The sequence below is a fragment of the Carassius gibelio genome, chromosome B3 (assembly GCF_023724105.1).
Source record: "Carassius gibelio isolate Cgi1373 ecotype wild population from Czech Republic chromosome B3, carGib1.2-hapl.c, whole genome shotgun sequence".
In the NCBI taxonomy this organism is placed as follows: Eukaryota; Metazoa; Chordata; class Actinopteri; order Cypriniformes; family Cyprinidae; genus Carassius; species Carassius gibelio.
In genome coordinates, this window is record NC_068398.1 from 53,643,617 (window position 1) to 53,668,493 (window position 24,877).

At 40.3% G+C, this 24,877-nt stretch overlaps 2 protein-coding genes across 4 annotated transcripts in view; both read left to right on the forward strand.

Annotated features, from left to right (window-relative positions):
• Window positions 1-4,311, forward strand: part of LOC127953102 (uncharacterized) — an 11,484-nt gene extending 7,173 nt beyond the window's left edge. Inside the window, exon 18 of the mRNA XM_052551996.1 lies at window positions 4,144-4,311. Coding sequence (XP_052407956.1) covers window positions 4,144-4,311 — 168 coding nt within the window. The remainder of the gene's footprint in view (window positions 1-4,143) is intronic.
• Window positions 4,312-10,830: 6,519 nt separating this feature from the next.
• Window positions 10,831-24,871, forward strand: LOC127952492 (ribosomal protein S6 kinase alpha-5-like). Of its 3 annotated transcripts, none has more exons than XM_052550975.1 (5): window positions 10,831-11,004; window positions 11,661-11,762; window positions 12,611-12,682; window positions 13,829-13,896; window positions 20,777-24,871. In XM_052550975.1, exons 2-5 carry the CDS (start codon window positions 11,675-11,677, stop codon window positions 20,954-20,956), a joined length of 408 nt encoding a protein of 135 aa, XP_052406935.1. In that variant the 5' UTR covers window positions 10,831-11,004; window positions 11,661-11,674; the 3' UTR covers window positions 20,957-24,871. The 3 variants fall into 3 exon arrangements, with proteins under 3 accessions (XP_052406935.1, XP_052406933.1, XP_052406932.1); XM_052550973.1 differs by having other exon boundaries at window positions 10,836-11,056; XM_052550972.1 differs by having other exon boundaries at window positions 10,847-11,762; window positions 20,777-21,118.
• The last annotated feature ends 6 nt before the right edge of the window (window positions 24,872-24,877 follow it).

Consider the following 24,877-nt stretch of genomic DNA (forward strand, 5'->3'; position numbering starts at 1 on the left):
AGCACGACGAGGACACCAGATACCCCGTTATTTTGGACACTTTCCCCCTTTGGCCACTTTTATTCCCTGTTATTTTATGATTTCTGTTAATAAAAGCCTCTCCGAGGCCTGACGCCACGCCCACTGTGTCTGTCTTGTGCTCCTCCCGTGACAATATATATACACACATTATAGTCAATATAAGTCAATCATTTACATAAACGTTTTAGAGCATTTAACAAGTAGAATTTTTCAAGTTTGTTGGAACATAAATGTAAACTTAAATATACATTTAATTAAATACAATTTTAGAAATAAAAATCAATTAAACTGAAAAAATAAATGAAAAAAAAGTTTACATTAAAATAGGCCAAGACAAATAAACATATGTTTTGTCTTTTTTTTAATTAACATTAAAGTATTGAATTAAAATATATGAAATCAACTTAAAGAGCACATGGAATAATATCTTCTTTTTAACATAATAGCCCAACTTCTCATCTCCCAGTCTGCTGTGATGAAGTGAGCAGTTATCTGACAGGGAAGCCAAAATGCGCGGGGCGTTCAAGCTCCTCCGTTCCTCCGCTCGACATGACCCACAAAGTGTGAACTGAACATGCAACTTTTTTTCCATTTTTTTTTTTTCATAAAATCAATCTGCGGGTCACGTTTGTGCCAAACCGAAGATATTGATCAGAACGGATCATGGATCAATGATGATCCGTTGCACCATACTATAGTGTAGTTTTAAAACATTGCCGTTGCATTTTAAAATTCAACAACGAGCACCATGAAACCATTTAAAGAGGCGCATTCAGCGGTCTCCTTGACAGAAAACAGTCAACAAAGTAAAATGATCTACAACGTATGGCGCGCTCTCTTCATTTTATCAAATGATCAATCAATCAATCAATCACCTTTATTTATATAGTGCTTTAAACAAAATACATTGCGTCAAAGCACTGAACAACATTCATTTGGAAAACAGTGTCTCAATAATGCAAAATGATAGTTAAAGGCAGTTCATCATTGAATTCAATTATTTCATCTCTGTTCAGTTTAAATAGTGTCTGTTTTTATTTGCAATCAAGTCAATGATATTGCTGTAGATGAAGTGACCCCAACTAAGCAAGCCAGAGGCGACAGCGGCAAGGAACCGAAACTCCATCGGTGACAGAATGGAGAAAAAAACCTTGGGAGAAACCAGGCTCAGTTGGGGGGCCAGTTCTCCTCTGACCAGACGAAACCAGTAGTTCAATTCCAGGCTGCAGCAAAGTCAGATTGTGCAGAAGAATCATCTGTTTCCTGTGGTCTTGTCCTGGTGGTCCTCTGAGACAAGGTCTTTACAGGGGATCTGTATCTGGGGCTCTAGTTGTCCTGGTCTCCGCTGTCTTTCAGGGCAGTAGAGGTCCTTTCTAGGTGCTGATCCACCATCTGGTCTGGATACGTACTGGATCCGGGTGACTGCAGTGACCCTCTGATCTGGATACAGACTGGATCTGGTGGCCACGGTGACCTCGGAACAAGAGAGAAACAGACAAATATTAGCGTAGATGCCATTCTTCTAATGATGTAGAAAGTACGGTGTTATGTGAAGTGTTTCCGGTTCCGGTTTACCTAATTAATGCAGCCTAAAAATCCTTTAACGGATTTGGATATTAAAAGCATATTAGTATGTTATGTGTATGCCAGGTTAAAGAGATGGGTCTCTTAGGAATGAGAGGAATGAGGAATGAGGAATGAGGAATGAGCAAAAGAACCTGCAAAACAGAACAGACTGCATGAGAGAAGAGAACCAATCAGAGCCTGACTTATTGAGACGTGAAGCGAAGGTTTTCAGTTTTTATGAGCTCCCGGGAAGTCGGCATTCGAAGAGGTGATAGGGACTTTAAGCAACAGCCTCTGGTGGAACGGCAACGCCATTCTGGCGTTGTATTGCGCCTGCGCGAATTTAACTGCTACTTTGTGACGTTCTAATTTAACGGTCTACTACGGGAGAACAGCTGATTTGCCGGAGTCGCTACAACGTGAGAGGTTAGGTAAATAAATGTTATGTTTTTAGACTTATTTACATCATACAATATTAAAAACTCCTCTTCTGACAAAAGATTGTCATTTAACGCCAAAAGCAATCCTTCTCTTGCTTTTTTAAATTATATATTTTTTTGGATCTCAATAAATGAATTAATGCTGCGTTGCGCTGTTCTGTTTTACCGTTGCTTAGTGACTTTTACGTTCTTGGCTACAGCGGTGTGACGGCAAACTTCCGGTCGCTGTAGCCGTTCCATTCGCAGCTGTTGCTTAAAGTCCCTACTGTCTAAAAGAGCGACAAAATGTCCACAGCTCACTTCACGTTTGACGACGAACAAAACAAAACAAAGTGTAAAGCACGCAGAGCGCTCATTCGTGGCAAGAACACAACCAATTTGAAAAGACATTTACAGACGAGCCACCCGGACATTTTCTCAAATGTAATTTTACAACGATGTTCTTTTGTTTATTGAGCTAAGCAAAATTGGAATAGTGCAGTGCGTAGATGTTGTAGCATTAAATAATACGAACCGAAAAGTACTGTAAAATAGTCCCTTCTTCAAATTAGATGCGAGCACAATACTAATACGTAATATCATGATAAATACATTTGATTAATACTAATGTTTAGTATATTTTATAATGTTCTACTTGTTGACAATATCACAAATATTTCTATATTAGTCATGTGAAACATGAATGTTCACATCCTATCATTATACATACAAATCTAGCAATATTGTAGTATTTAAAACATACAATATTGCTAGACAAATGAATACCTTATAAAATCTTGTTACTTTTTTTATCCACCTAGCTGCCAACTTATTAAATATTTACTTTAAATGTATGAACTTATTGTTCAGCTCAGCTGTAAGCTTTAAGGTCCTGGACCTAACTTTATTTTTCTTTTATTGATGGTCAATTGGCAGCTAGTTATTGTTTACATTATCATGACAGTGTTTGTTGCTGCATAAAAGCTTTTGAATCGAAATAAAGACACAGTTGTGTTGAAATAAAGTTGAATTTGTGTTTTATATATTTTGTTTAAGTTTGTTTCCTATACCAGCTGTAAAAAATTGTCTAGTAAATCTGTTATTGATTTTAGTCTTATTTTAGTCGACTAAAATACCAAGCAATTTTAGTCGACTAAAATACCAAGCAATTTTAGTCGACTAAAATAAGACTAAAATTAAAACAAATCAGATGACTAAAACTTGACTAAAACTAAAAAGAATTATAGTCAAAAGACTAAGACTAAAACTAAATTAAAATTTCGTGTCAAAATTAACACTGCTTGTGAGAGAGTTCAAAACAAAGCAGTTTGTCATATCCGGTTCGCGAACAAATCATTCGATGTAACCAGATCTTTTTGAACCAGTTCATCAAATCGAACTGAAACGTTTTAAACGGTTCGCGTCTCCAATACGCATTAATCCACAAATGACTTAAGCTGTTAACTTTTTTTTAATGTGGCTGACACTCCCTCTGAGTTCAAACAAACCAATATCCCAGAGTAATTAATTTACTCAACTGAACTGCTGTAAAGAGAGAACTGAACTGAAGATGAACACTGAGCCGAGCCAGATAATGACTCGTTCATGAGTCAAGAACCGTTTCTGTCAGACGTGTCCGATTTGAGAACAGATGAAATGATGATACTGCGCATGTGTGATTCAGCGTGAAACAGACCGACACACAGAGCGTCTGAACCAAACTGATTCTTTTGGTGATTGATTCTGAACTGATTCTTTGCTAATGTTATGAGCGGGTAAACCGAAGGCTTGAATGAAGGGCAATCATCGCCAATGACATCATTACGTAGAGTGCAAAAGAACCGGTGAACCGTTTTCTTCAACCAGTTTATTGAATCGAACTGTCTGAAAGAACTACTGGTGATCCGAAAACCGATGCAACCGGTTCTTGACTCTTGAACGAGGAGAAAGGATCGCCGGAGATACTCGGGAGAGACGATGGAGGAACAGAGAAGAAACTCAGGAGTCTAGGAGAATTGATCAAAAATAGGTAAGTAGCAAGGTTAGTCAATGCAGGTAGCTTAGCAACAGGAATGGTTCCGCTTTGCAGCTAAGAGTGATGAGCCTGACTGACTTGCGACAGTACCCCCTCCTCCAGGGCCCGCTCCTGAGGGCCGAAAACTCTGACTACGTGGTGGTCTCCCTCTGCCCCGAGGAGCTGGATGATCCGGATGGGCTGTGTGCAATTCCTCTAGGAGTGTGGGATCAAGAATATCGTCTCTCGGGACCCACGATCGCTCTTCCTGGCCATATCCTTCCCAGTTGACTAGGTACTCCAGTCTATCACCACGCCACCGGGATTCCAGAATTTCCCTGACCTTATACAGTTCAAAATTATTCAACCCCCTTGACTTGCAAGACAATTTTCTGTGGAGGATAACATTTTATGAAATCAATTTAACAAAGGCATCAGTTAATTATTAGAGATAGGGCTGGGACAAACTATTATTTTTTAAACTATTAATCTAGCGATTATTTTTTCGATGCATCGATTAATCTAACGATTAATTTTTTCAGACCGATTCGATTTCGATTATCTCCCCATTAATTGACTACAAACAATTTATACATGTTGATTTACATATCTGAATGAAAAAAACATGAATTCCTTAACATTGCAATATATGTTTATTGCTCTTAAAATTACAATATAAAAGACTGACTAAGAATGCATTACTTTGCACTTGTATAGAGATAGCATTCAATAAAACCTTGAAGCCTTGAAAACACATTGCTTACTGAAACAAGCTTACTGAACACATAGGGCCTAGCTTACTGAAAAAAAGTTCTTCTTTCAGATGAAAATAACAACAACTTGATGTCTAGCATTCAATAAGTTTAGAGCAATTGAAATAATACAGTAACCAATGTAAACTTGAGGGCTTTAAGCTAATACAGAGTGCTTTTCCAAAAAAAAAAAAAATAATAAAAATTACCAGTGGGAGCCAGCAGCCTGTCACGGAGAAAAAAAAATCTCAGAATGCTCCACGTGAAACTTTGGCATTCCGCCCTTTTTCTATCGTGTCTAATGATTTTGATTAATATGAACAAGGGAGAGAGAGAGCAAGAAACGCTCGTATTGTTTGAAAACTGTGAGTGTGCGCGTACAGCCGGGGCTCTCTCTCGTAAGTGCCCTGTCAGGAGCAGTGATCAAATAAGGCTTTGACAGCCGCCAACAAAAAGATCAATGCAGAAAAACCCCTGGATTGGTTATATAACGTTGGACAGAATGTTGATCCGACCATCGCGTATATTCAGCACACATAAGGTAAACGTTTTGCAAACGTTTTTTAGAGAAATAAAAACAGGTCGACGGATCGATGCGCATATTTTGCGTCAACGTATTTTTTGCGTCGACGTCATTGATGACCTTGACGCCTTGTCCCAGCCCTAATTAGAGAAAGTTTGTTAATACACTTTTGAGTGATTCTGAGAATGGAACATTGATGAATCATGATAAAATTCGAATTGGATCTAAACATTCATGTTCAAAATTATTCAACCCCTCTTTGTGCAGAATCTTTTATTCTTTAAAATCACCAATAAACGCTGTCTGTAAGTGTTTAGAAGCTTCTGTCACCTCTCTACTACAGTTTTGGCCCATTCCACACCTGAAAAAGCTTTCAGATCACTGATAATCTTTGGTTTTCACATTGCAACTGCTTTCTTCAAATTCAACCAGATATTTGAAATGAGAATTACGCCTGGAGACTGAACAGGTCACTCAAGTACATTCTATGACTGATCCCTGAACCAAGCAGTAGTAGATTTGGATGTGTACTTTGGTATGACTGGCCTGCAGGAAAGTCCATTGATCATCAGCTTCAGTTTTTGCACCAAAGGCATCACAATTCTTGTCAAAATGGCCTGACACTTTAAAGAATCCATGATGTCCTTCATACAGTCATGATTTCCACTTCCTTCTACAGTAAAGAAACCCCATAACAGGACTGATCCACCTCCAAGTTTGAGGATGGAGATGGTGTTCTTCTGCTTATGAGCTTTGTCTTTTTTGCAGCAGACATACCGCTGATCCATGGGTCCAAAAAAGTTCCAGTTTGGTCACATCACTCCATATAACATTCCTCCAGAGCTCCACAAGTTTACACAAATGAATTTTATCAAGTTCAAGTTGTCCTTTGTTCTTCTTGATCAAGAGTGGTATTCTACAAGGTGTCTCAACATAAAGGCAATACTTGTCTAGTGATCTTCTTACACACTGCTTTGAAATGGTTTTCCTCCTTTCATCGGGTCATCTTGCAATGTATTATTAAATGTATTCAAATATATAAAATATTAGAAATAAAAAGGGAAAATAATATATTACAATAAATCACAATATATTCTAAGAAATATATTGGTAAATATATTTTCCTTTCGTAAGGGTTAGCCTTTCTAAAGTACTATGATATTTATTCTCTTTAGCTTTTGTGAGATCTCTGTTGACATTTTTGCTACTAAACGTCAACACATGCATGGGCTAACTGTATGTGTAACGGCTCAAGCTAATTCTGCTTTTAATAGAGTTTCTAAAAGCTTAATTGTGTTTTGAGACTGTTTTATTCCCCACCATGCAAATAATTGATTTAAAAACAGCTGTTGTAAAAAATGTTGAATAGGGGTTGAATAATTATGACATAGCAGTATTACAAAAAAATCTTATAAGTCAAAAGTATCACATTATATATTGACAATATCACTTTTAATATGCCAGTGAACTGTTATAGATACAATTTTGATTTTATCCTGGATCTTCAGAAAAGCTTGTATTTGTAAAGTACTCCAGTCTCTAGGGGGTTGAGTAATTTTGATTGCAACTGTAGATGGATCCTTCCTCCAGAAGTAATGGGAGAGGGGGATCCTCTGTCTGGTCAGGCTCTATGGAGACAGGAAAGGTTTTAGCAGGGATACATGGAAGGTGGAGTGAATTCTATATTGTGGAGGGAGTTGGAGCTTGGTGACAGGATTGATCTGTTCCAAGATTGTGAAAGGGCTGACGAATCTGGGACTAAGTTTCCTGCAGGGCAGGCACAATCTGATGTCCCTGGTGGACAGCCATACCTTCTGCCCAGGCTGGTAGGTCTGAGTGGGTGCCCTACGAAGGTCGGCTGCCATCTTCTGTCTGCGCACTGCCTGTTGGAGATGGTGGTGAGCCTCTTCCCAGACTCTCTCGCTCTCCCGGAACCAGTTATCTACAGCGGGAACATCAGAGGGGTGGGGCCTGGTAACTGAGTACGCATTGCAAAGGTGTCAGCCCTGTGGATGGTTGGCGGAAGAAGTTCTAGGCGTACTCGGCCCAGCCCAAGAAGTGGTTCCAGGAGTCCTGGAAAAGGTCCTGAGAAAATGTCTTTTCTCCTGTATTCCGCTCCGTTTGATTGGGGGTGGTAACCAGAGGACAGGCTTACGGTCACACCTAGGAGACTCTTTGATATATATCGGAGCAGCAGGAGGGACTTCTGCGGCGACTGGTGGAGAAGACCATTGAATTGGTCTGGCAATACGTTGAGTGGGTATTATATTTTCAGGCTCATCCATACCGTCTTCGGGGCTGTGGGGTCGAGAAAGGGCATCAGCCTTGATGTTTCAAGGACCGGGTCTGTAAGAGACCGAGAAATTGAATCTGGTGAAGAAGAGTGCCCATCTGTATTGGCGGCGATACAGATGTTTGGCTTTCCTAAGGTATTGTAAATTCTTATGGTCTGTGAGGATGGTGAATTGATATGAGCTGCACCCTGTAGCCAGTGTCGCCACTCTTCTAGTGCTAAATTGATGGCCAGGAGTTCACGGTTTCCAATTTTGTAGTTTCACTCCGCCGGGAAGAGCTTCCTTTAGAAGAAGGCACATGGATGGAGTCGAGGAGGGGAGCCCTGCCGCTTGGAGAGTACCACTCCTATTCCAGTGGTGGAGGCATCCACTTCAACCATGAAGGGGTGTTCTGGATCCAGATGTACTAGGAGGGGAGTGGTTGTGAAAGCTTGTTTCAGGGTGGTGAAGGCTTCGTTGGCGGCTGGAGTCCAGGACAGAGACTTGGGTTTGTTACGGAGGAGATTCGTTATGGGACTAGTGATGGTGCTGTAATTCTTGATGACTCGATGATAGAAATTGGCGAAACCTAGGAAGTGCTGGAGTTATTTGATGGTGGATGTTTGTGGCCAGGAGGTGATTGCTTCAATCTTCCCCTCGTCCATGTGGATTCCGGTTTCAATGATTATATTGCCCAGGAAGTGAATGGAGGATTGATGAAACATACATTTTTCAGCCTTAAGGAAGAGGTGGAATTGTTCGAGTTTGGAGAGGATGGTCCTTACATGCACGCAATGTTCATCAAGGCTCCGTGAGTAGATGAGGATGTCGTTAATATACACAATCACAAATCGGTTGAGATACTCCCGGAGCACTGAGTGCATGAAATCCTGAAAGATGGAAGGGGCGCTGACTAGGCCATACGGCATGGCCTGGTATTTGTAGTGGCCAGTAGGGGTCACAAATGCCGTTTTACATTTGTCCCTTTTGTGAATGAGGATGAGATTATAATGCACTGCTTAGGTCTAGATTGGTGAATATGGTGGCTCCTCTGAGCTGTTCCAGGGTGTCAGTGACGAGGGGAAGAGGATACCGGAACTTGACTCTTATCTGATTTAGTGCACGAGGAGAAAGAAAGGGTTTGTTCTTCTTGATGTATAAAGCAAATCTGCAGGATCGGACAGTTTTAGTAATGTGGTCTGGGAAAGTCAGTTGATCATCAATCATAACTCCAAGGCTTCTAGCTGTTTTTAAAGGAGTTATGGTTGATGTGCCTAACTTGAAGGTGAAATTGTGATGAAACGATGACCTCATCAAATTGTGATGAAACTATGAAATTTTGACTACACTATTCGGGGAACAGACATAGTCTTAATAGATTGGACAGCCCAAGTACTTCTATCATCTAAGCAGGTATAACAAAAGCCATCATAGCACTTATTTGAGAATTGGTTTACTAGTCATATGGAGCATAGCGTCCGTAAGATGTTATTCAACAGGAGTTCTGCTCCGACTCTGCTGGGATGCAGGCCATCAGCGCGAAAAAGCATAGGACACCCCAGAAAAGGTTCCAATTATTAACAAAGGGCAGTTTCTGTTCTTTAGACCATGACAATAACCATTCATTTAAGGCAAAAAGTTTACTGAACCTTCTGTGTCCTCATCAATTTAACTTAGGCTAATGCAGCACGGACGTCTTGGACGATGGAGTCTTGGATGAACACAGTGTCGCATTCCGTCTCGCGGAGGGGAGCGAAGTGGTTCCGGGTGGAGATCTTGAAGACTGGAGGTGGCAGAGGGGGAGTAGTCACCAACAAGGGCCTGGCTTGCATCCTATATAATAAATAAAAAGTAGGGGTGCTCCGATCATGATCGGCCGATCGTTATGCGCATCTAGTCAGTAAAGCCGGTTATCTAATCAGCGGTTAATTCCATCAGGTGCGTGATTTCACATAGAGCAGCTGTTACTACACAGAGTCATTGTTAATAGAGAAGATGCGCAAATCCAGTTAATTTTCAGCGTTTATTGGCGCATCTTCTCAGTTAACAACGGCTCTGTGTAGTAACAGCTGCTCTATGTGAAAACACGCACCTGATGGAATTAACCGCTGATTAGATAACCGGCTTTACTGACGAGATGCGCATTAACGATCGGCCGATCGTGATCGGAGCACCCCTAATAAAAAGAAAATAGAATACAAAAAGTTTAGAAAGTTTTTTTTTCAGAATAGAATTAGAATAGTGAGTGCTAAAGTTAGAGGGACAAATAAAGATGGAAGAGATATGTTCCACCAGGAGGGAACATTTAATTTAAAAGTCCATAAAATTTACTTCTTGTGCTTCTTTGGGAGGGCACAATCAAACGACATTCACTTGCAGAATGCAAGCTTCTAGAGGGCACATAAGTCTGAAGTGATGAATTTAGGTAAAGGGGTGCAGAGCTAGTGAAGGAGTTAATATTAATACATTATAATTAATTAATGTTTAAATACTTTTAATCTTAGTATTTTTTGTAGGTTCAAAATACAAAAAAATACTTTTTGTCAACCTCTTTATTCAACTGCATCGACAAGTTTACAAAAATACTAAAAACTAAAATTACTAAGATTAAAATTATTTGAATACAAAATACATTAGACTTTTCTCTAGGGTATTTAAATACAAAATACTATTTAAAATACATGTATTTTAAATACTGCCCATCCCTGCAGGAAAACAGCAGTTTAATAAGGAATTTGATACATTATGTATTTAGAAAATTGCAATACACTGCAATTCTGAAACTTATCCAGATAAAATGATTTAGACAAGCTCAGAAAGTCAAAAAGTGTTAGATGGTGCCCCGTATTGTTGTTGTTATATGTTATCTCATAACTCGTTTAATCGATAATTAAACGATAACAGCTCAAAACGACCTTACATATGACATAGAAAGTACACAGATACAACGTGAGATCTAAAAAGGATGTGCAAGACAAAAGCCCTGCTGTCGTTAGTGGGAGAGGCTGTCCTTTGTTGTCAAGTTGGATTGCACCAGCTTTTCTCTTTCGCCACCTACACAGAGAACCAACCTACCCAATCATACGTATCATACGTATGATGTACTCTGAAACTGATTCCAATAGCGGCACTTCGGCTTTCTATCGTAAAGTCAGAATCATTTTAACGAGTCGGTTCGTTCGAACTTTTAATTCTACTGAAACAAATCAAAATGAACACAACCAAGTCCACAATTCGAGCGCTTTAAAAAGCGAATCGATTCTCTCAAATCAACACAAAGAACCAGTTCAAAACTCGGTTGGTTCGCTGTTCGAACAGCACTACTTCGGCTTCCGTAGCTGAAATTATCCTTACTACACTTTCTTCCAGGCATTTATCGTTAAATTTTCCTTTCCTTTTCCTTTCCAAAAGAAACGCATATTTTAACGCGAGTCAGGTAACGTACAACTACACCCGGAAGGAAGGAGCAAAGGACTAAAACACGCCTGGTCAGCATAAATGAATCCGCTGTTAGGGACATTTTTAACGTGATCTGTCATGGTTGATAGTTAGCCCGTACGCTACCAGGGTATAGCTCGCTTTAAATGTTTTATTTTATTTTTATTTTATTTTTTTGCAATATAGTGGTAACGAGATCAGCTCAAATGTGAACAGTCGCACTTGATGAACTGCGATCTTCACTGCAGTTGCGGACTACCTCACAGTTGAATCGAAGTTGGAAATACGGAAATAACAGCCATTTATGGCCCACATCATGAACAATTAATGTTAGCTGTAGTGTTAAAATACCATATATCGCCGTTTTGTTTTGAAAGGTATTAAAGTGTATGGTTTGTTCGCTCGTCTATCAAAAGTGGAGATTAATATCTAGGTCGTGTGCGAAGATTAGTGTTCACAGCAGGATGTCAAAGGGATTTGTGAGCTGAGATAATAACAAAAACAAAAACATGTCATTCTCCATGTCATAACGTGTAAAATTTCGCTTTATAAAAGAAATCAGTGTGTTGAAATTTCCTGTAACGTACATAATCTAGATGTTTGTACATTGGAAAAGCAGGCTGTCAAAATCACTTTACTGATCAAATACTCTAGAAATCAGACACATCATGTCAGGGGAAAGTAGTGGTAGTGGCGAGGACTCCGACCAAGAAACCCGCCGTAAAGTTTGCACCGTTAAACACGAGATCACTAATGGTAAGTTAGTTGACTGAAAGATTTCACCTGGTGTGTTTTGTTTTCTTTACAAAAGTGGTCGTACTAGGTCTTGGTTATGCTCATATGTATTTTGATTTGTATCATGACATTTAATTATTAATTAATTTATTTAATTAATTTATTACATTTAATCATGTACCATGATATTTAAATGGAACTTAAAGGTACTTCAAAATCATGCTGTGCAATGGTGTGTTGTGAGCGTAATATTTCTCATATTTGGCTCTTTTTACTCTTAAGTACTGTGGATATTTAAAAAAAGAATTGGTATGGCATCAATTATCTTGGTATGATATTATTATTATCATTTTCCTATTACTTGGTATTTCAAATAATACCCATAAAAACATTGTAATAATATGGTACGTTTTGTCACAATTTTTGTCAGTTTCCTTCTGAGAAACTTTGCAATTAACAGATTGCATTAAACAAAACTGTTGGTTTATTTAGCTGCGAGTGGTACCATATTTGTTTCAAGTCGCCATATCTGTTTTTAATGATACATATCAGTCAGATTATTTTTCCAGTGTAAACCAATTTCTTTTTCTGTGCTTGGTTTTAGAAGAAAAAAAATATTGCACCCTTTCTTTTCTAATATCTCTAATATTAGATGGAACTGGAAAATATATATTTGGGGTTGCGCAAATGTCTATTGCATCGGCATGTACTGTGTACTATATCATATGTATTTGAAGTAGTAATGAACTCGTGTGTGTGTGTGTGTGTGTGTGTGTGTGTGTGTGTGTGTGTGTGTGTGTGTGGATTTAAGTGGTTGAGAGTATGATTTTTGTTGTTGTTGTGTATATTCACTGTTTATCCCCTCTCAGCAAACCTCACAGGATACACTGAGAAAGTTGGCATGCAGAACTTTGAACTTCTCAAAGTGCTTGGCACTGGAGGTGAGAGCACTGCTTTGAACTTACAAAAGTATTTCTGTTGCATGCTACAGTCTGTCTTTATTTGTTTTGTCCATCCATCCCGTAAAGGTCATTGGAAATATTTATACTTGCCTGATTCAGAAAGCAAGTAGTAGATCTAGCACATTTTTCCCATTGACCTTGTTGACATTTCGAGGTAAACAAGAACACCTTTATGAGATTACAGTCCACAATTTCTCTGAAAAATGGGCTGTACACTTTTCAGTTTTTCAGGGTAATAATCAGCTAGACCACTAGAGACACCAGACAGCTGTAATCAGACCTAGTTTATGCTAGGGGTGGCATGGTTCGCTGAAAAAAACCTGTACCGTTCGGTTCACCCCACACGGTTCGGCACGCGCTGGGACCGCGGTTCAAATTAAATCTGACAAAGCATCTGTAATATGATTAGCATGTAAAACTGAACGTAGGCCTGCTGTATCAGTGCATTCTCTTAAAGTGACAGTCTTTATATTAATCGAACAGCAACAACAAAGAAAACTTTCACTGCTCTTGATTAAAAAGCTTTTATAACTTTAATAAAGAATAATCTTTAATTTATACAGTCCATTATGCAATGCTGTTTTACATTTGATTATTTATTCAATTTCTGTACCTAAAAACGTATACTATACCTTCCTAAAAAAAGGAAAATCACTGTTTATTGTTTGTATCTTTACTCTATTGTATTTATTTGTGCTGTTGGTTTTAGTTGGATAGAATATTCTTCTTCTTTTTTTTATTAGAAAGTATAGTTTTTCATAAACATAGCATGTACCGAAAACCGTGACTCTAAAACTGTGAAACAAACTGAACCGTGCCACCCCTATTTATGCTCAAACAGTTTGTGTATGTTTAATGTTGACTTATTAACAACATATGAAATTACAAGAATCATTTGAGTAATAATTGTATACTTTTGCAATTCATAATAATACAAAAAAAAAGTATCTGGTTTACTAAGCATATGTAATTGCAATTAAGATTTTCATATGCTGGTTTGCATGTGTGGCTCTTTGGGTTGTTTGAAACATAGTTTAAGTGCTTTAAGCACTGAAATTACTCATGCTGCTTGGTTGAGTTGTCTCTTTAAATAGCTACATCTCTGTTTTTCCCTCTCTTTATCAGCTTACGGGAAAGTGTTCCTGGTCAGAAAAATCAGTGGCCACGATAAAGGCAAACTCTATGCCATGAAGGTTTGCGCCATTTCTTATCACACTTTAATATTTGCTTGTCCTTTAGTTAGTAAAAACAAAAATATGCACTTAAAGGGTTAGTGACTTTCTTCTTTAAGACGAATCCAATCGGTCTTACATTGAAAATTGACCTTGCTCTACCAAACCTTTCAATGGGTAAATGGGGTGTTTGTTTTCAATGTGAAATAAAATGCGCACGTCTGTCATAAAACATTCCCCACACAGCTCCGCTGGGTGATTAAAGACCCACTGTACCGAATTCATGCGCTTTTGTATGATAAATATCCAGATTTCAAACTTAATAAACACTTGTTTTTCCTCACTTCTGCTGACTGTGGGACACGGAAGATGGATGTCTTAGTATGTCATTGCTGCACGGTTAGTGATGAGTGTGGAGAGAGAACAAAGCAAAATGCAGGTCACGAATTAGAAGCACAAAACGAGGATTTGTAAAGAAAAACATCTGCTCCTACATTTCCCAGAGGCGTGCACGCGACGCATACATCTTATGCCTGCAAGTCTTCTGCGTCCCACAGTCAGCAGATGTGGGAACCCTTTAAGTGCAAAAGTGTTTATTACATTTAAAATCTGGATATTTATCTTACAAAACATATGGATTCACTACAGTTGGCCTTTTTTCACTCCCGGAGACATGTGAGGGTCATTTTATTACACATGAGCGCACTTTATTTTACATCTTCTGAACTGTTGACAACAAACACCCCACCCCGCTTACCCAATTGAAAGGCTTGGAAGAACAATTTTTAATATAACTCCGATTTGAAACCTCTGAAAGAAGAAGGTCACATACACCTAGGATGCTTGAGGGTGAGTAAAACATGGACACATTTTCATTTCACGAGTTCACATTTACTCATAATTAAATAAAGGTTTAAGCGTATTTGGCGTGCTGTCCGGGGAGAGAGTTCCGGGGAGAGGGGTCTGAGCTCGGAGGCCGGCCCAGCCCAGGCAGGCCAGGCACTCTCAAACGCCGGCATCACCGTTCCTCGCCGGCTAAACATGGTGGAGTTACAAGCCCTCTACGTATCCCTCCAGGCGAGGGCGCCACCGCCAATATCCACTCCTCCATCTACAGCCAAAGACAAAACAGTCTGTTTTTTTTTTTTTTTTGAAGGCTCCTGTGGGAGATGCTGCTGCTGTGGCAGTGAGGAAATACGTAAAGGCTCCTGCGGGAGCTGACACTGCTGCGGTAGTGAGGAGATACGTAACGGCTCCTGCGGGAGCTGATAATGCTGCGGTAGTGAGGATATACGTAAAGGCTCCTGCGGGAGCTGATACTGCTGCGGCAGTGAGGAGATGCGTAAAGGCTCCTGCGGGATCTGACACTGCTGCGGCAGTGAGGAGATACGTAAAGGCTCCTGCGGGAGCTGATACTGCTGTAGCAGTGGGGGAGATATATAATGGCTCCTGAAGGAGCAGGGTGCTGTTGGAATGGGAAATGGAGATGGCTAGGGAAAAAACGGGTGGCTGATGAGGGTTTGGTGGGCTTTCTTGAGATTTAAGTGGTCTGATCGGATGTAGCTCTTAAAAGCTTCTGATGACCAGCGACCGAGTGTTTGGATCTGATGTTGGGAAAGGCCATTTTGAGCCACTGTGGTGGCTGCACCGATTCTGAAGGAATGGCTGGAGAAATCGTCAGATGAGATGCCGGACAGACGTAAGACAGATTTTAAGTGTTTTTGGAACCAAAAACGGGAGACAGGGCGGCTACAGTCATTTGTGAAAAGAGGGTCGGAAAGGGATTTAGCTTGGGCTTTCCTGAGCTGGAGGAAGGCTAGGAGAGTTTGGTATTGGAGAATAGGTGATTGAAGGTTAAAAATATAGATAAAGTAGCCCTTCATGGTCTGATCTGTTTTACTTCGCTTTATATGAAATGACATGGCATCATTGTCCAGGACTGCTACATCAGAAATGGTGGGGTGGATATTTGGTTTAAAGCTGGAAGTGGTAGTGAGCTCTGAGCATCTGAGAAAGCCAAAGAAGGCTAGGATAAACATGGCATCTAGCGTTCGAGCAGTGTGGATGGAATGGTAACCTTTGCGAAGCATAGAAATGCATTTAGTCAGGATTTCAAAGGTTATGGGCTGCCTGGAGTCTGGGCGCGTGGGATGGGCTCTTTGAATGCCTTTGATGAGAAGGGAGGTCTGTGAATTGGCAATTTAGGGTGAGGGTGAACAAAATATGAGTTTATGGAAAAATTGGATTCCACTTAGATAGCTTTTGATGGAGCTGACTTGGAGGGTTTTGTTAATGTTGAGGTGTGATATAAATGAGGTGATGGAAAGTAGGGAAAAATCAGGGAATAGTAGATTATAGGCGGAGTGGAATTCTTTAAAGCATTTCCATGCTGTGAAGTATGACTGCAGGGTACTGGGGGAAATGGCTAGGAGAATAGAATTTCTTGAAGTTTCAAGAAGGGGTCTCAGAAGATGATTCAGAGGAATATTAGCTCTGAATAAGGAGGCACTGGGGTTGGGAATGGTTCCGCCTGCGAATCCTCCGAAACCGGTGGAGGGGGCGGCGTCGGTAAATAATTGGATGTCGGTTGGGGATGAAACCAAATCACTGTAAAAGAAAGATAATCCGTTCCATTGATTAAGGAAGGATATCCACAAACTGAGCTCGTCGCGGCATGGATTGGTTATGAATAATCGGTCCTCTAGCTCGTGAACGGAGGACGCGAGAGAGAGGAGGTGAGAGACGAAAGGGCGGCCTTGAGGGATTATGCGCATCGCGAAATTTAGATGACCGAGAATGGATAGCAGCTCACGTTTGGAGCAATTTGGATTTGCTAATAGAGTGGAAGCCACCAGAATGGTTCTGTCGATTTTTTCCTGGGGTAGAGAAGCTTGACATTTTTGTGAATCTAGGTTGATTCCCAAAAATGTGATGGAAGTGCTTGGACCTGACGTTTTTTTCCTGTGCGAGGGGAATCCCGAGCTCTGCAAAAACCTTTTGAGTTGTCATAAGGTTTGCTGCTGGGATGGAGTCAGGCAGTGATATGATTAAGAAATCGTCTAAGAGGTGAATTAAATTGGGTACGGCGTAATTGTTGGAAAGGATCCAGCAAATTACTTCTGACAACATGTCGAAAATCTTTGGGCTGCTTCTGCAGCCGAACGTGAGGCGGACGGAAAAGTAAAATTTATTTCTCCATAGACGCCAAATAAGTGGCAAAAATCTGGGTGGATGGGCATCACTTTAAACGCAGAGGTGATGTCGACTTTGGCCATCCAAGCGCCGCGTCCTGCGTCTTTGATCATAGTGATGGCTTGGTCGATGTAGTGGTAGTGAAGAGAAAATTCATCGAGTGGAATGAGACTGTTAATGCTCGGGAGCGGGGAATTATGTGGGGAAGAAAGATCGATGATGAGGCGTTTTTTACCAGAGCATTTTCTGGTTGCTACGTCTATGGGGCTGACGCGGAAGATGTTGAAGGGGGGAACTGAAAAAGGGCCGGTCATGAAATCAGCGTCTATTTCTTTCTTAATTAACAGGTCAACTGTTTCGGGTTCCATGAGAGCGGACTGAATATTGGGGCATATGAGGCTTTGGGAGGGGAGACTTTCGACCCCGGGATGAAAACTGTGTGAAAGGCCCGACAGTAGATAGTTAGAAAAATCTGGGTTGGGGTGATGGAGCAATTTGGAAGATAGGCGAAAAATATTTACAGGAGTCGATAAGTATTGTTTTTCATTTTTATTGACATTTTTTTGTACAGGACAAATCAAGCGGGCGTGAACGCCGCCGCAAAAGTCGCAAATATGCATGAACCGGCAGCGTTGTCTTGAGCACCTGCTGGCATTGAAGCTGATGCAGAGTTGCCTATCAGAGAAAGAAGGGGGGGGGCGGCGATTAGACGAATTGGGGAGGGAACGATTGGTTGGGAAATTTGGTACATAGCTGGTGGACTTGGGCTGGGATGGTTCGGCACAGGGAGGAATGGATGGGTTGACAAAAGGGCATGTTATAGAGGAGTGTGCGATGGATCGGCATACTGCGCATGTGATATTATTGCAGCCTAAAAATACCCGATTGTGAAGTTCAGTGTCCAAAGCTCCCCAATAAGGACACTGATTCCACTGAGACACTCGGATGAGGCATTTTGCCGAGAATAATTTATGGTAGGTGTAGAAATGGGAACCCCTGTATGATAACGCGAGCTCGGTGATTATTGTGAGATAGTCGCTGAGCTCGCATCTCCTTTGTGAAAAAGAGGAACAGATTACTTCGGAGTAGCGATTGAAGGCGATGGCGAATTCGGGAAATGAAAGAATACGGGACTGAATGTGAGCGGTGTTTTTTAGAGTGAGTGAGAACTCGCCGCAGACAATTTGGCGGTCGGAGGATGCGGGCAAAATAGGAGACAGGAGAGAAAAAAGATCTATATCCGCACCTGAGAGAATTTGGCTCCGAATGTTACTGGAGACGGGTGTAAGGTCCAAGGCTGGGGCGTTTAGTGGCATGGGTAGGAGCTTAGCTGAGGACAGGGAGAAGGATGAACAGGCATAAGAGATGGAGGAAGGAGTAACAGCTGACGGAACCACCTGCGGAAGCCGGCTCGCTCTTGGAACGGTTGCGGGACCTGCACGGGAAGAGAGCCCAGGAAAGAGAGGGGTAATAATGGGTGCTGGAGTCTGTGCCATGAGTGGAGGCGAGGAACATGTTATCAAAAAGCGAGGGAATGGTGGATGTTGGGGCTTTTGCCATTTGCTGAGGCGGCCTCGCCCTAGAGCTGGATGGCGGGGCTGGGGGCCATGGGTAGGGGAGAGGATTAAGGGTGGGAAAACACTGGGACTGGGAGTAAGACTGCGCTGATAGCAGAGGCGTGCTCGCGCTATCTTGGCGGCTTGTGCAGGCGTGCGCCTGTGTGTCGTCTGGAGGATCTGCTGGCCGACGTTCGGAGGATCGAAGGTCTTTGTGCTGCATCTGACGTTTGGCCCCGGCTTGCCGGAGGCCTTTTGTTTCGGCCTGAGGAACGGGACTCCGTCCTTGAAGGTTTTGCCGTTGGATCGGGCTGGGAATAAGGAGCATAGCGGCCCCGATTTGTTTTGTCTTTGGCTTTAGATGGAGGAGTGGATATTGGCGGTTGCGCCCTCGCCTGGAGGGATACATAGAGGGCTTGTAGCCGGCGAGGAACGGTGATGCTGGCGTTTGAGAGTGCCTGGCGTAGACTTGTCAGTGTCCATTTCTCCGTGGCTGGAGTGGAGGAGAGAGCTGAGGCATGAGAGGATGCTGGTGACGGTGGCTGACGCCTGGAAGGTGAAGTGGAATCCCTACGTCTGGAGGTTTGAGCGGTGGTAATGTGGGAAGATCTGCGACCCCGCGGTGCAGCCGCTGGCTCAGTAGGAGCGTCTTGCGGGGCGTTGGTGTCCCGAACTTCGGCTGTGGACGCATGCGGAGCTGCGTCGTGAAAGGTGTCCTCATCATCAGAGGATGATTCGGTCTCAGACATGCTGCGGCGTTTCGATGCGTAAATTCTGGAAATCGAGAGATAGCGAAGGAAGGACTTACTTGATTATTTATAGGCGTTTTCCTCTTGAGCTGATTGGTAAACTATGTAATTGCTAATGATGAACTGGCCGTGTTAATTATCCGTGCATGTTCCTCCTGAAATTTGTTTGAGAAACTTCCCTTTTGGGTGAACTAACCTTTTTAAAGGTGTGTGGTTAAAGGGGTCATATGATGCAATTAAAAATGTTCCTTTCTCTTTGTAGTGTTACAAGCATAACTTGGTGCATAAAGAAGATCTGTAAAGTTCCAAAGACTAAAGTCTCAAATCCAAAGAGATATTCTTTATCAAAGTTAAGACTGCCATGCCTCCCTAAAACAGCTCGTTCTAACATGCCCCCACATCTCTACATCACTATGTGTAAATGTTTGTCTAATGCCTCCAAAATGTTCACGCAAAGAAAGAAGGCATGGTTTCAGTAACCGCAGTTAGTGATGAAGCAGCCATGTTAGGGAGATGCTCTAGGCGAACGCAAAAGCACTTTATTTGGCCTTCCGAAAGTAGATGCATTTAGGAATCTTTTAGATTACTTACAACAGGACAGCAACACATTTTATGGATGACCGTTTTGTGAACCTAGGAAAGGAGGTAATTCTGACTTTGCTATGGACAATCTGGCTCTTCTGAATCTTCTGAATCAGATACTGTTTTGTTATTAGTTTAAGTATTTGCTATTGACTGTTCAAATGCGGAGTTTTGCGACGAGAGAGAGGGTGACAAAGAGGAGTCAGCTGTCTTAACTGTCCGTGGCATAGGAGACATAGGAGCTTCATCACTGTTCTTTCTGAGAATAGCTATGGGAGCTGTTCCTCTATCGGGCTTGAACTGATGGAAAAACTAAGGACATTATTCACTGTCTTTACATTTATTTTGTAAGATTGCGATTATGGAAAGGGGTGTTACATTTCTGGTGAGTGCTTGTGGTGTTCGGCCAAACACAATGCACTGGGTCAGTTGGCCAATCAGAGCAGACTGCGTTTGTCAGAAAAAGGGAGAAAACGATGCGTTTTAGATAGGCGGGGCGTAGAGGACCTACAATAATGTACAGTATTTGAAAAATAATGTGTTTTTTTTGAACATTAAAGCATACCAACATATTCTGGTACACCAAATGCACAAAATAATTATCTATTAAAAAAGCATCACAAGACCCCTTTAATATGAAGAACTGTGGATTTTTTTAAAACATAAATTTGCCATTGTGCCCTGATTCTTCGAATAGCAAACTCCAATATTTACTATTGGGCTAATAAAATCAAAACAAAGAGAGAGTTTAATTATTTTTTTTTGCTATTTCTCAAAATAATGTTTCTTAATGAAATTATTTTATGATCTCTTTCCCTGTAGGTTCTGAAGAAAGCAGCCATTGTTCAGAAGGCAAAGACTGCTGAGCACACTAGAACAGAGCGGCAGGTACTGGAGCACATCCGCCAGTCACCCTTTCTGGTCACCCTCCATTACGCCTTTCAGACGCAAACCAAACTGCATCTCATACTAGGTAAGCACAGGATACAGACGTCATCCTGATTCTCTTGTGCGTGCTGTTTTATGGATGGCATCTATATCATAGTTGTGTTTCAAGTAGGACTGGCGTGCAATCATCCAGCAGCAATGTTAATTTCGACAGCAAATTTTGATTGAATTTTAGTCAAAACTAAAATTTTGATTTAGTTGTAGTCAAAACTAAAACTAATTTTAGTCTTTGGACTAAAATGCCATTTAGTTCCATCCATATTTTAGTAATCTGAATTGTTTTAGTCTAGTTTTAGTCAGCTATACATCATAAAACTTTAGTCGACTAAATCTACAGTAGATTTAGTTGTCTAAAATTAGATGGGTTCTTGTTACAGCGTGATGCATTTATTATTTTCTAACATTTCCAAACTCATATGTTCTCTGAGAAAACATATCAATGATATTAAGGTTTGAATATGGAATATAGACCCAGATTTAACTACTGTGACACATAACGTCTTTATCTCAAAATTAAATAAAACCACTTCTCATAAAGAAACAAGAATATGGTCCTCTTTTCAATGAAAAAACAAATGGTTATATATATTATTTGAACTTGTATTCAACAGCCAGACATTTATTTATAGCAGACATATTTATTTATATACATTAAACGGTTAGTTCACCCCAAAATGAAAATTAGCCCATGATTTACTCACCCTCAAGGCATCCTATGTGTATATAGCCTTCTTTCAGATGAATCCAATCTGAGTTTTATAAAAAATTGTCCTGGCTCTCCCAAGCTCTGAAAAGGCAGTGGGCAGGTGTTTTTGTTCAACAGTCCAAAATATGTGCAATAAAGCGTATCCATCCATAATAAAACATGCCTCACACGGTTCTGGGGGGTGAATGAAGGCCTCCTGTAGCTAATTGATGCATCTTTATAAGAAAAAAAAAAATCCTTATTTGAAATGTTATAGGCACTCTTCTCTTACTTCCGATGACTGTCATATGTGCAAGCCGTTCTGGGCAGATGACATTGGACAGGGGTGTCCAAACTCAGTCCTGGAGGGCCAGTGTCCTGCAGAGTTTAGATCCAACTTGGCTCCACACACTTGCCGCAAAGTTTCTATTGTGCCTAGTAAGCTTGATTAGTTCAGGTGTGTCTGATTGGGGTTGGAGCTAAACTCTGCAGGACACCAGCCCTCCAGGAATGAGTTTGGGCACCCCAGACGTAGAACGTATGCGTAGTGCTTAAGTTCACTGTAGTGTTTGGCTGCTGAAAAAAATTGTCCTACAATAAAAAACAAAAAAAAACTTCCAATGGTATGAGATGAGCACAGCTTTCACTCTCAACCAAACTAAGGGTGTATTCACACCTGTTTTGTTTGGCTCTATTGAATCAAGCTAAACTTTACAATATCATACTAAGTATAAACATAAATACATAAATAAATTGTGATAATAAACAAATGTGACTTACAGTCACCTGAAGAATAACACAAAATGTAATTAGAAATTAAATCAACAAAAAAGTTTCATTAACCCCTGGAATATGCTAGTCTTGCAAGATTGTTTACAGGATCAAAGGAAGCAAAGTTTCCTTACTTTAGCAAAGAAAAGCAAATCCTCATTTTATGCTTTTGATTTGTGACTTGGATTTTGATCTCCTCCCTGCTACTGCGTTCATCACTTCTCACTGGCGCATTGGCTATGTCTACATCCTGTGTCATCCGACCTGAACTGCTTCTGCATACAACATTTAGTTACATTTTAAATATGGATGTTTTTCTTACATAAATGCATCGTCTTGCCACAGGTTTCAGGTACAGATTCAACCCCCACGCTTTTGTAGCAGAAATGAGTCGAACCAGACAAATCAAAGAGTCTATCAGAGCTGTGTGCATTGAAACGAGAGCCGAACTCCTCAAGAAAAAGTAATACAGTTCTAGTGCCACAAGAACCAAGCAAGATAACCATAACATAAGCATAACTGCTTTTTATACATTATATATGGACCAGAATGAACTCAAAAAGACTTCTAAATGAATCGTTCCATTGCTTAACTCCATATTCATTTATGTGTAACCCACACATTTGACTATCATGTATAATCACTTATTGTGTATGTCTTTTGATTACTATAGGATACATAGTCATGTCTAGTATTGATATAATCGAATTTTCTTGCTTGATATTGTCCTGACAATCATTTATTTGTAAAATATATCATAATCATGTTATAGGAATCATGTCCAAAATTAGACCCTGTGAGGCAAGAACCACATGCTTGGTAAGATAAACAAATGATTTATGATACCCCAGACCCAAGGCCATATCTGATTAAGATTCTTAATTTTTGTTTGCAAAAAGCAAATTTATTTTCCTCAATACTTAAATTTTCATTTGCAAAACTTTATTTTCTTTTGCAAAACGTAATTTTTTTGCATATATATATACAGCGTTATTTTGACTCCCTAGATTAATCCTTATTAATTCAGTATAAAAAAAAAAGAAGTGAATGATTTTCTCTCTTTTTTTGTTGATTAATTACTGGTAAGAATACAGGCAACAAAATTAGGCTGCTGCCCCTTTAAAACTTACTGCACCGATTAAATATACTGGAGAGCCATTTAAACATTACCAGGTGTGTTTTTATGTGAATACTCATCAAAACTGACAACTTGACATAATTTTGTGTGCATTTCTTCATTTAGATGTGAAAGAGAACTGAGAACTGTTTTATGGCATGTGCATGTTAAAATTTGTGTGCATCTACTCTCCCTTCCAAGCAGGAGATTTGTTCTGTCTGGATCTCTTCCCAAATGTCCTTCCCTAACATTTTCATCTCTTTTTTTATTTTATTTATTTATTTATTTGCCATTCTCATTGCTTATCGATTACGAACAACAAATTTGACAAATCTCTTCTCCGAATTGAAATTGTCAATAATTGTTCTAGTGATGTTAATGTTGAAAGCTGTTCTGTGAAAGCGTTGGTTGGTTGGTTATCTTGCTTGGTACTTGTGGCACAGAATGTTTTATGACTTCCTGTTGCCTTACTGAGGAATTCAGCTCATGTTTCAGCCACAGCCCTGATCGACTCTTTAATGTGTCTGGTTCGAGTCATTTCTGCTACATTCTCGCGAGTATTCACACTGGAAGCGTATAAGTACAGCACCACAGCAGCGGCTGCAAAGCGTGTTCGGCAGACAGTATAACCATTTCAAACAATGGGTATAATTCTTTCAACATTTGTTTTTATAACAATACACCATACTTTCACCCAGAACGATAAATTAAAAAGTTTAAATGGGTAAATACATATTTGTTATACTTAATTTTCTTTTCTGGCATAATTGTTAAAACACTAGACATTGGCTTTGTTGTTAAAACTCTTTTAGAGACATGCTTATTCTGTGCACTTTAATTGAGTGTGAGCAGCACAGCAAAACTAGAACGGACGCCAAAACCCCCGTTTGCACTGCTACTCTGCTGTTCACGCGACGCTCCTGCTTGATGCTCACACGCTACTCCTGGTCCCAGTGTGAATGTTCGTTTGGAAACACGAAAATGTACTTAAATGTACTTGTTCCGCGCCCAAAATATTGCTTTCCTTCATTCGGTACACACGTGCACTGGTACGAATACACGTACCATTACATCCCTAAGGCTAACTAGTAGTATTTCTAATAAACCGTGGTAAATCTGTGGCATGATTTAAAAAAAAAAACAAATCATGCAGAACATTTTGCCTTTCATTGTACACATCTCTGCCGATTTTAGTTTACTGCTGCATCTCAAATACTTTTGTGTAAATAAGATATCACTTTTTTTGTTTATTGAAAGCCACGCTAAGATAAAATAAATTTAGGAATTAAAATAAATGTAGTAAATTGGGAATGCTTCCTTGGTAAATAAATGTAATAAGTTTAAGTAAAAAAAAAAAAAAAGAAAAAAAAAACTAGAACTAAAATAAAACTAAAACTGAAAT